This window comes from Polypterus senegalus, chromosome 4 (genome assembly GCF_016835505.1).
Source record: "Polypterus senegalus isolate Bchr_013 chromosome 4, ASM1683550v1, whole genome shotgun sequence".
Classification (NCBI taxonomy): Eukaryota; Metazoa; Chordata; class Cladistia; order Polypteriformes; family Polypteridae; genus Polypterus; species Polypterus senegalus.
This window is the reverse complement of record NC_053157.1, coordinates 2,228,178-2,240,383: the sequence shown is the minus strand read 5'-3', so window position 1 is coordinate 2,240,383 and position 12,206 is coordinate 2,228,178. Positions and strand designations below refer to the sequence as shown.

Below are 12,206 nucleotides of genomic sequence, written 5' to 3'. Positions count from 1 at the left end.
ATATACATAAGAGAAGCTAAATAAGACATAGATGTGAAAGGCACTATAAAATTGATAGAAATGTGCTATATAACAGATAGACCCGAGTGGCGCTATATAGCAGGTCGCTCGATGTCGCTCGATGTCGCTCCGTGTCTTATAGTTTATTTGTTTTTTTTTTTTTTCTATTAACGACATCGAGTTCTCCTCTGGGGTCTCCGCGGTTTTCATTTGCTGGCTTTCCTCCTCCTCCTTCCCGAAAACGTCGTGTGATTTACCGGCAGATTTTCGGTCTCGCCCACTTTTTTTTTTTAATTAAGTCCCCCTACCTGCTCCGGTGTTCATTTCACTAACACGAATTATGGACAGTCGGCTGCTTCTCGTTTTTTGCCTGTTGCAGTTTCTCGTGGCCTCTGCGGCTCCCACCACTGAAGGTACGGCGTTTCGGTGTGTTTGGTCTTTTCTTCTTCTTCTTATTATTATTATTAAGGCGTCCTTTTCATTCTCTTGTCTTCTTTATTTTTAATAATTCCAATGAATTTTTCGAAGGAATAAGAAGAAGAATATGCGTTATTATTATTATTATTATTATTATTATTATTCTTATCATCGTCGTCTAGACATCATCTTGGGTGGCTTAAACAAAAGTAAACGCGCCTCAATAACACGCCTGTGATTCCGTGTCTAAGTTTTGGCCGCCGTCTCTTTTCGGTCGCCTCTCCGTTTTATTTTTATATTTATTATTTATCATTTTATTATTCAATTGAGCGTCAGCTCGTCTCCTCCCACGTTATCCGTTTCATTTTGACCTTTTTGTTCTTTGTTCTCTCCCTCCTTCACACAAACGCAGTTATTTTTATTTTTTTTAAGGTACAGCTGAGTTGTTTGTTTGTTTTTTTTTTAACCCCAAACCAAACTGTCACCCAAACTCTGCCTACCTGTGCCAAGTCCCAAATGCGCCTCTTGGTGGCCGTGTTGCTCGAAGTCTCTACGGAGCCTTAAGACATTAGGGTTGGGTTGGGTTGGGTAGTGGGGGGTGTTGGGGGTTCTGGGGGTCCCCCTCGGTGCCCGGAGTTACACCCCTTAAGTTATGTAAACGTCGCCCACACTTTGTGGTTCTCTACTGGGCTGTGTGGTCCCTCGTAGCTCCACTGCTTGACGAAGCGCCATTGCATTCGGGTTCTTTGTGCTTTGGCAAACTTCCTAATGTGTGTAGAGTTAAAGCTGAAATCTCACATGCATGGCAGACCACCTAGCAGGGCACTACAGGGACGGAGCCTGTGGCACTGGCTCTTCGAGATGACCTCTGTGTCCCGTTTATCTATGACAAGTCAATCCCTGGACGGAACGCCGACTCCACGCCAGCGCAGACTCACGGACACAAAGTCACAGTTCGCAGTTAGTGTCCAGCGGGAGTCCTTGGTCACCTAATGGACTGGCCAGCTCTGCCTCGGGTCACCCCCATAACAAAGCGCCAAATATTATTGGTATCGAGTATTCGTATCGCTTTCTTTAGAAGCCTATATTAGAAACACATTGTTACACAAAGATTGTGCCTGCTGCCATCGGTGTCACAGTTACACGAATGTGCTCCAGCATGACAAGTGACACCGACTGCGCGAGAGGTGAAGCCAATGCAATCAAGCGACAAGAACTGAAGGGACGTTACAGACATGTAGGGACGTCTAGGCCTGCGTGTGCTGAGGGGCTCACAGGGAGCCCGAATTGCACTGGGCGTCTTAAGACGCAAACGCGGTGGACGATACGCCGCTCGCTGGCAGGGCAAAATCAGCCCAGGAAATCAGTAAGGAGGCTGCTGTGAGGAATCCGGTAACAGAAACCTGTAAATAAAGGGGCTTTCGTTTTAATTCAGTTATTTGATGTACGGTAGATGATTAGAAACGGCGTGATCTGCTGGCACAGCCGCCTTGTGATCTGCTGTCAGCAGCCATGCCACCTGCACGTCAGGACATGCCAGCCTGTTCGGGCACGACCAGGACTTGAATGTGGGACCATCTGGGACAAGCTTGGGTGGCTGCTGAAAGATGTGGTGTTGGGGCCAGCAGGGGGCGCTTACCCTGTGGTCTGTGTGGGGATCCCAAAGTCCCAGTGCAGTGACGAGGACACTCTGTAGTAAATATGTCGCCGGCCTTCGGATGAGACGTAAAAATGAGGTCCTGTCTCTCTCTGGTCATAAAAGATCTCTGAGCATCCTTCTCAAAAAGTGGGGGGTATCCCGATGTCCTGGCTAAATTGCCCACCATGTTCTGGTCCTTATGGCCCCCTAATCACCCCCTATCTCTGACCCCTTCACCACCTAACAGCTAATTTCTGGTGAGCAGCCTGGCGCAAAAATGGCTGCCGCTGAATCACCCAAGTGGATGTTAAACACTGGGGGTGGTTGAAGTGGCCCCCCCATCCTTATGTAAGGCTCTTCGAGATGACCTCTGTGTCCCGTTTATCTATGACAAGTCAATCCCTGGACGGAACGCCGACTCCACGGCAGCACAGACTCACGGACACAAAGTCACAGTTCGCACAGTCGCCACGCGGACACGGGTACGGCTCATCACTGACGGTCTCGATGTTATCATTCTACTCCGTAATCGTTTAGTTTAATGTTTAATCAGCGGAAAGAGCAGCCGCGTGCGTGCGCAGAAGCGGATTATTATTAAAAATGACGGAGCCGCCGGTCAGCGCCTGCGGCTTCGATGAGGTCACGCGCTGTGCTGCTGGTCCGAGTGACTCAGGCGGGCTGCTGCTGTTTGGGTGTCTTAATGACGTCACTGTCTGGGCTGTCTGTGCGGGATCCTCCCGGGTTAAGGGGGACAGCACTGAACGTGAGGGCCGCGCACGCAGAGCTCGATCCCAGATTAGCCCGTGAAGGTGCGAGCACGAGCATTGCCCGATGCTGCACGGATTGGCTCCTCCTCCAATAAACTGAATTACGTGTTTGTCGCTCCCGGCGTGGTTTGTGCTTTTTTGTTCTTCACTGAAAAAAAGAAAAAAATGCAATTTTTGGAAAGACATCGTCGAGTTTTGTCAAAAAAGTTCCACACACCTACTGTAAGTAATTTGGAAAAAAGTTTCTGCTGCAGTTTTACATTTAAACTTAAATCGTTCCACGTCGTGGCCGCCGAAGCCCATACGGAGCTCTGCTTGGGGAGTAAGACACGCGGCGCCCCTCAGTGTTCAAATGGGTGGGCGCCGCTTGGGGTCTGTAGCGCGCCTTGTAGTATTATTAGACACCAGCAGTACCGGCGCACTGCTATAACTATAACGTGCGGCCATCAGTCCACTTGACTTCTAGTCTCCCTCCTCTTTCTCTGTAAGTTTATCATTCGTTTGCTCAGAGGCTGATGCGCTTGCAGCTTCCTGAGCAGCTCGTTTTCCTTAATTTTTCACTTAAGCTGGCACTTAAATCCTCAGTCTGCCCCAAGAATGATTTAAAATATGAAGAGGTAGGGGAAGTGACCACAGACATATACAGAGAGACGCCGCATTCACTGTGTTGCCCAGTCGACACGATACGTCAGCGCGTCCGCCATATTGCGAGTGGCAAAAGTGCCGTTTAAACTAAGACACCGGGTTTTCTGATGAAAAAACAATAACGTTTAAAACAGTATCGTTTACATACAACAGATTTTTGCGAATCTTTTACATGCAATTATTTATATCCATTTATACACTAATAATGGCAATAATAATAATAATATATTAAATAATTCCTCCCATTAAAGTAACATTTCTCGGAGTGCGTTCTTCCATCTCCGACACATTTCTAGACTTCGTCCCGTTCTTACACAGCACAGTAATAAAGTATCAGTCAATGCCCGAGTCACCTCACGTGTAGATTACTGTAATGCTATTCTATCTGACATCCCACAAACGTATCCATCGCTTACAACTTCTTCAAAGTTCTGCTGCCAGGATGATAACCTGCTGCTCTAAATCCACTGAACACATCACACCGATGCTCTCTCGACTTCACTGGCTCCCTCTTCACGACTGAATACGACACTAAATCCCGCTCTGAACATTTAAATCTCTCCACACCTCGCTGATCTCCTCCAAACTGGCACTCCTCTCGCTCACTCAGATCCTGTAATTTGAGAGGATTCAGTCTGTCAATATGGTGCAGCCTTAGTTTGTAGAAGACAGAGACGACTAAAGACGTGAGCATCAAATGGTGGCTGTCAGTTTCAAACTGTGTCTCCTCGATGTCTGAACCAATCTCAGCCCAAACAAACTGACTGATCAAAGATCCACGGACAGCTTGTCCTCATGTCGACTGTCAGATAACACGCTCAGCTACTTTGACCACCTTGACTGGACCCTCAGAAGGAATCATCAGACCTCCTTTGTTTTTTAATGTCAGCGAGTGGCAGCTTTGATCATATGACGGCGGTACAGCGTCTGTTACCAAACCAGCATGGCGCACGTCACAGGACAGCTTTCTCAAAATCCTGTCTAAGGGCTACCTGACCTCCCACTGCGTCCTGAGATAGGAAACCTTCAGAGTTTGAGAAATGTTAACAGCTTACAACGATCTACACAGTCAGTGACTAAATACGTTTGGCCAAAACGTTGTTTGGAGGCTCACTTGAGCACATTAATGCATTGCTTTACTAGCTTAGCCTGGCGTAGCTAAAGTTAAGATTATAAATCGGGATTTTCTAATGGCCAAATATAACCAGCACAATTGTTCAGCCTCACCTATGAAATGTGGTTTGGCGCGCACGGCGGTTTGTAATCCCAAGCAGCACGTTATTCATGACTTCACTCCACAGCAGTGCCACTCGCAATATGGCGGCGGCGTTCACGTACGATGCTGCGTCTAGTAATTCCATGTCTATGGAAGTGACAGCGGAGGTGGTAGGGATGAGAAGGGCACCCGTACACATGCGCCGCCCTGCTGGCTGCTGCCGAGAGTTGATTCTACAATAAAATATAATAAAAATAAAAAGAGGAATAACCTTGGAGGTCAATCATCACCCCGAAAGCGGATAGTAGGCGTCACGTAGTGTATGAGCACCAGATTTTAGTTCAATAGTTCAAACGGTTTGCAAGCTACAGGTGATTTAAAATCCTGGACGGACAAACGGACAGCCACGGTAGCGTATTATATAAGAAGACGTTAGGACAAAGGTGGTGGGGGGTGTGAGTGTCACCCCCAGTGCCTTTGGGTTGTCTTTTGGACCCTCTTGCTGTCCTTAGTGCGGACGTAACGGCCCTTGACGGCCACCAGCTGTATGTCTCCTAATGGACTGAACTGCTTTGATCCCATGTTGGCGTTGTGGTGTAGTTCAGCCTGATGAAATTCAGTGGACTTAAAGTGTTTAACTTCAACTACAGAAACTGAGCACATTGAAAATGACACGTCCTGTACATTTAAGGTGACCCGGTGGCAGCACTGCTGCCTGGCAGTAAGCAGACCTCCTGGACTCTGCATGTTCTCCCCGTGGTTTCCTCTCACAGTCCAAAGACATGCAGGGCGGGCGAACTGGCGACACTTTATTGGCCCCTGTGTGTGTGCGCGTGTGTTCGACTTGTGACGGACTGGCACCCTGCCCAGGGGTTTATTCCTGCCTTGCGTCCTGTGCTAGCCCGGCTTGGCTCCAGGACCCCCCTACCCACGACCCTGCTCTGGATTAAGGGGGTTAGAAAATGACATGACGTACATAATCAACACAAACAGTAAAACATAAATTGTTTGTAATCCGATTGTCTGCTGGTTTAAAATAAACCTCATTTGTTTTGTACTAATCGTCTGACGTGTGTGGTGCGGACGTGCCACCCGCTGCATGGCTGCTCTCAGGTCCTGAGTTGGTTCATCATGTGGTGGGCGCGGCAACGGGCAACATCAGCGCCAGCTCCTAACCTCCTCCTTATTTTATTTCATATCTTATTAAAAACAGTTATGAATATAAAATGTACTAAAAATGTAAAAACACGACTAGTTGAGGATTATCTCCCCTTTACACTGTCTGGGGTCTCTTATCGTGAGGGCTGATCTTTTTGTAAAAGGAGATTTTTTTTAATCATTATAATCATATATTGTGGAAATAAAACTTTTTGCATAATAGTTAATACATATTCCATAAGACCCCTTTAGCCACGTTTATTCTTTCCCAGTCTTCTCTCCCAACTTTTCTTTTTCCTGATTTCCTAAACTTCACTCTGTCTTTGTCCACATCGGCCTTCTCACCTTTCTCTGTACTCTCACGGCCTTACGGGAGCCCCACATTACACGACTTGCTGACTCTTCATTCAAACATCCTTCACTAAAGCATTTGGGGTCTTCAAGTAGTTTCTGCTTGCTCAAGTGTCAGATTAGTCTTTAAAACCTCGTGGGCCTGATTTACTTTATTTATTACACTTTAGGGATAAACCAGCAATGATGGGGGTGTCATATTAGAAAAGGAAAAAAAAAAAAGATGCCTTTGTCATTACGGTGGGTGACAAGTTGGTCTCTGAACACATGCAAGTCCTGGAGCTCTCAGTGAGACGTCTGCATCTGCCACCCGTCATTCGGCCCACTCATCCTGAGCAAAGAGCTCCAGCTGGGTCAGGTGTGAAGGGGGTCTTCTCCAGATGATTGATAGATAGATAGAAAGATAGATAGATGAAAGGCACTATATAATATATAGATAGATAGATAGATAGATAGATAGAAAGGTGCTATATGATAGATAGATAGATAGATAGATAGATAGATAGATGAAAGGCACTATATAATAGATAGATAGATAGATGAAAGGCACTATATGAAAGATAGATAGATAGATAGATAGATAGATAGATAGATAGATAGATAGATAGATAGATGGTGAAAGGTGCTATATAATAGATAGATAGATAGATAGATAGATAGATAGATAGATAGATAGATAGATGAAAGGCACTATATAATAGATAGATAGATGAAAGGCACTATATAATAGATAGATAGATAGATGAAAGGCACTATATGATAGATAGATATGAAAGGCACTATATAATAGATAGATAGATAGATAGATAGATAGATAGATGGTGAAAGGTGCTATATAATAGATAGATAGATAGATGAAAGGCACTATATGATAGATAGATAGATAGATAGATAGATAGATAGATAGATGGTGAAAGGTGCTATATAATAGATAGATAGATAGATAGATAGATAGATAGATAGATAGATAGATAGATAGATAGATAGATGAAAGGTGCTATATAATAGATAGATAGATAGATAGATAGATAGATAGATAGAGTGAAAGGCACTATATAATAGATAGATAGATAGAGTGAAAGGCACTATATAATAAATAGATAGATAGATAGATAGATAGATAGAAAAGGCAGTAAATGATAGACTGATAGACAGATAGGAGAAGAATTAGAAAAGAAAAGAAACAAAGAATTACTTGGATTGACACTGAAACCATAAAGACAAACTCCTGTAACAGAATTGGGATTCATTCCTTTTGAACCCTGGACTTGTTTGCTGCCACCTGTGCCTGCAGTTTGGTGCTCAATGGCGACCCCTACTGGCCATAGTAGATAACTAGATCGATGAAATGTAGTGTATAACTCATTCTGTTCATAGATATGACCTTACATGATAGGTAGATAGCATTTTATAACAGACACATACTGTACATAGATGTGAAAGACGCTATATAATAGACAGATAGATATGAAAGGTGCTGTATATGATATCATATTTTTCTGTGACAGTGACAATTGTGTACAATGCTGCTGAGCAGACTGTGGCTCCCTGCAATGCCACTGGGGTGGCATGTGACCTCCTTGGTGAAAGAGTACATCCATGTGATGATTCTTCCAGCCGTTAATTCTCTATAGTGCCTTTCACATTGAACTCCCATCTTACTAGGGTCCCAATCCTGGATTTATTTGGCAAGAGGCTGACATCAAGTGAAAAGAGCTGATTTTGATGATCAGTTTATTTATTTGTCTATTTATTTTGGCAGAAGTGCTTCCCGGTTCCCGTGGCTCAACCAGTAATGGCACAGAAGGGGCAGCCGTCGGGCACCAGCCAGGGGTCCTAAAATGCAAGCCACGTAAGTAAGCCTTCTTTGCTTGTCTTAATGTTCTTTTGCTACGCATCTTTAAAGAGAGCCTCGGAATCCTAATGATGTGAGACAATTTGTAAATGCCAACAGTTGTCATTATTTTATTGTTATTATTTACTTGGCGCACATCTTTACCCAAGGTGACGTACAACATTTGAGACACAACTGGTTCCATTTCTTTTGTTTTTCCAGTTCCAACACTGACAGGTGAAGTGACTTGCTCAGGTCACCCTGTGGTGTCAGTCGTGGGATTTCAACCCACAACCTCAGGGTTTGAAGTCCAAAGCCTTAGCCGCTGTGCCACACTGCCTACCAACTCCATCAGAGACCTCTGGGCACACCAGACAATAGTGGGGACTAAATTGTGGCTTCTTAGACCCCCGTCTTACTGTTACCCACCGCCCTGTGGCTGAACTGGTGCTGCTGACTTCGGCCGCGCACGGACTACAGTGGGACCTGGAGAGACTGAAGCCGAATCAGAAGAAGCCGAATTGTCTGAACATACCGAGTCGATCTAATTTTCGGTTTGCCTAATCGCTATCAGGTTCTTAATGAGTTCCTCCAATTTGCGTATTTTCCTGACCAACTCTAAATTAGCTAACACTTTTGGCAGGTGAAGCCGTCTACACTGTCGGTTGTAAAACCTGCAGGACACACGACATATAAATGTGCCCTCAACGGGCAGAGAGCAGATAGAACTTACATTTGGTGTTGATATCATCTTCTGCGTTTTTGTAGTAACTTCGGTTCTTCAGCGCTTTCCGTGTTCAGCTGAATCACTAAGAGAGCGTCGGCTTTAAGTTTCCACCACCCGCTGGACTGAACTGCCGTTTATTTCTCCTGGTCAGCTGTCGGATTTACTTCAGTTGAACCTACTCAGGTGTTTGCCAAGGGCTATGTGCCTGTGGGAGACACCGCTGCTCCGCTCTGTGTTTCTGCTCACTGCTACTCCAAAGAGGTGAGGCCTGAAGGAGACAGCTGGACACTGGCACCTGATGGCCATCTTTCTTTTTCTCTTTTCAGGACTGCAGAAACGTTCCGAGAACTTTGGCACACACGAGCCCACGGCAGCCGAAGAGGAGCCGACCCGGGACTGCCAGATATTTCCAGTAATCAGCGAGCCGCCGCCCACTGCCAAGCCCCCCAGCGTTGTCCAACCACAAACATCTCTACCATTACCTCCTGTTCAGCCACAGCAACCGCAAAGTGTGCCAGGTGGACATCAAGTCCCATATAATGGCATGGCTATTATCCCCAACGTCCCCAATAATGGAAATGGCCGTCCGACAGTCTATCAGTTTAATGGCAACTATGGCACTCTGAATGGAGGCAGGTGGGTGCCAGCATATGGCTTCAATCCACCAAGGGGTACCATGATAGCAGTTGGCGTGGTGCCTGGCGCTGTGGCCGGCCACAGTCCCAACCCCAGTTTCGTGAACAGGGTGATTCCTGCTACTGGTAATGCCACACCTAATCTGGTGATTCCAGGTAGAAATCAGGTCCTGCCAGGGAGACTCGTTCCTGTCGGTGGCTTCTACCCTGCCACCTGGGGCCAATTCATACCCACTAGAACACAAGCCCAAGCCATTCCAGGAAGGAGTGAAATAAGCCCAAGCAATGGAGCTGTGCCAAAGTGCCCACAAAAACTCAGAAGGCCACTCAACCGCTGGGTCCTGCAGACCCTTCCAAGACGTGGCCAGGTGCCATTCCAGCAGCGCGCCATTCAGGGCACTGGCTTTGCCTCGGGGTCCAGTGAGGAATACAGAAAAGGGAAGTGAGATGCCAGCCCTTTGGCCAATGAGGAAGGAAGCGGCGGTGGGCTGCGTCTCCACCAGGGGTGCCACCGCTGCACGACTACAACACGAATGGCCGTCAAAAGCAGCGGCCCTGCTGAATTCACGACGGGACGACGACACGCAACGGACATCCTGCTGTTTCTCCTTCTCTTCTTGTTCTCTTTTAATGTATTTCAGTTTGAATGATTTGTTTTTTTGTTATTTTTGTTTTCTGGTCTCATAGTACAAACTTAACAAACGTGACCTGGACGGTCTGGTGGCACTCGCAGCTCCAGTTTGTGGCCTGATTACTGGTCACGTAGAGCTCTCCCTGGGTTCATGTGGACTTCCTCCATTCACCCCCAGTTTGCTGCGAGTTATTTTTATTGGCACCACACAAGAGTGTGAGAGTGTGCCCTGTAATAGACTGGCACCCTGTCCAAAGTTGGACCTCAAATCCAGTGCCCTGATTTGAGAAAGACGGGTAGATGAAGATGTTTGAATACTCGAAGAAGATTTCATCACCTCAGACAACGAGCAGACACGTCAACAGAGCATGTGGAAGAAAAAAATTAAAACGAAATTCACGCAACGTTATGGGAAAAAAAAAAAACAATTCGGGACTCGTCTGACCAACTCCGCAAGTTCACCAAATTACAATCATTTTAAACTCTGTAGAAGAAACCATCTGGTTGTGCCATTTTGTTGTACGTTATCCTTGGAATTATTAGAGCGGCACAGCTAATGTCGACATTTGTTGTGAAAACTTCTTCTTCTTGTTTCAGCTGCTCCCATTAGGGTCACCACAGCAGGTCATCTTGTTCCATCTCTTCCTGTCCTCGTCATCTTGCTCTGTCACCCCCATCACCTGCATGTCCCCTCTCACCATCTCCATAAACCTCCTCTTAGGCCTGCCACTGTTCCTCCTGCCTGTCCGCTCTATCCTTAGCACCCTTTGCTCATTATACCCCTCATCTCTCTAAGCCAACAATCTCACCTCTCTGACTGTGTCTCCAAAATGTCCAACCTGAGCTGACCCTCTAATGTCCTCATTCCTAATCCTATCCATCCTCGTCACACCCAATGTAACAACAATATACTAAAACTAACCGTGTACGTGCATGCTGTGAAAAGCCCGGGGTCCTAGAAACTATTGAAATCGTCAGAAAAAAACTGAAATGTCGAGATGTCAGATGATTGAGAGGAACTACTCTGGGCGTCTCTCTCCTAGGAGGTTTCATTTTCCCGACGTGCTCGCATCGCTTCTGTATTAGTGGCTAATCGACTTTGTCTTTCTTCGAAGGTTTCGTTTTGCCGACGTGTTGGCGTATTAGCGGCGGGAGGAAAAGTAAAAGGGATACCGTTTTGACGATGTGCTCGCATCACTTGTGTATTAGCGGCTAAGCGAGCTTCTGTTTCCTCGGAGGTGGAGTCCTCACCCTGACTCCTCCTCTCATTTCTGTGCCGGACAGACAGACAGACAGACACACTTCCACGCGTAGACATTTATATCAAAGATGATAGCCGGGATGCAAAAAATGAAAGAAAGTTTATTGTAAGGAAACCTCTTCACGAAATCCAGGACACCCCGTCACATCATCAACTCCTCATCAAGTATCTGGGGGATTCCCAAGGGAATACAGGGAAAGGTGACTTGAACCCGGGACTCCGGAGCACTAGCTACCTTTGCGGCCACCTTACTGTCTTCAGTCTCCTTGGACTGGACTCGTCTCTCTGATCTTCCCCAATTGTTCGCTTATCCTGGATTTCCTTCACTTTCAGGGTTTTCTGACGAAACTGAACTCACCAAATCGAACATGCGGGTCTAATCCACAAGTGGACGCTCTTCAGGTAATCCCAACGCTCTGACAGGACGTTTTCTAAAATATACGTTCTGTGGCGAGCATTTACAAAATGCCTTCATTTCCAGAGTTGAAAACGCCAGGGTAGTGTGGACGTAACTTCGGTCTCTGCTGTGATGTGGCAGTGTGAGTGTAGCCTCGACATCTGCAGGGACACGCAGGCCAGAACTGACTGAGAGCAGCATACGTGTGTGAAGACATCTTGCCTAGCGTCCGTGATAACAGGCTGCTGTGGCGGCAAGTGTGTCTTTGGCAAGGAGAACGCTGCCCGCCATTTCAGCACATTTTAAAAGAGTGCAACGAAAGGCCTTTAGTTTGACTAAACCTACTGAAGAGAAATGGCAGATAAGGGCCTACAGATATTTAAAGATGTTTCAAGACATCTGTCTCGTAAAATATACCGATATAAAAACAGCTTGATTTGCCTCTGGACAGAATGGACTGATAAGGTTATTCGAACAATCTGGACGAGGACAGGCCATTCAGCCCATCAAAGCTCGCCAGTCCTCTCC

The 12,206-nt window shown here is 46.2% G+C and overlaps 1 protein-coding gene across 1 annotated transcript; it reads left to right on the top strand.

Annotated features, from left to right (window-relative positions):
• The first annotated feature begins 324 nt into the window (after positions 1–324).
• On the top strand, positions 325–10,583 carry LOC120527084 (leukocyte receptor cluster member 8 homolog). Its single transcript, XM_039750146.1, has 3 exons — positions 325–413; positions 7,956–8,045; positions 9,081–10,583. Exons 1-3 carry the CDS (start codon positions 341–343, stop codon positions 9,833–9,835), a joined length of 918 nt encoding a protein of 305 aa, XP_039606080.1. The 5' UTR covers positions 325–340; the 3' UTR covers positions 9,836–10,583.
• The last annotated feature ends 1,623 nt before the right edge of the window (positions 10,584–12,206 follow it).

Coding starts and splice junctions, on each gene's coding strand:
- LOC120527084 (XM_039750146.1), top strand. CDS start 341: ATGGACAGTCGGCTGCTTCTCGTTTTTTGCCTGTTGCAGTTTCTCGTG. Junction 414..7,955: donor TGCGGCTCCCACCACTGAAG/GTACGGCGTTTC, acceptor TTATTTTGGCAG/AAGTGCTTCCCGGTTCCCGT. Junction 8,046..9,080: donor GGTCCTAAAATGCAAGCCAC/GTAAGTAAGCCT, acceptor TTCTCTTTTCAG/GACTGCAGAAACGTTCCGAG.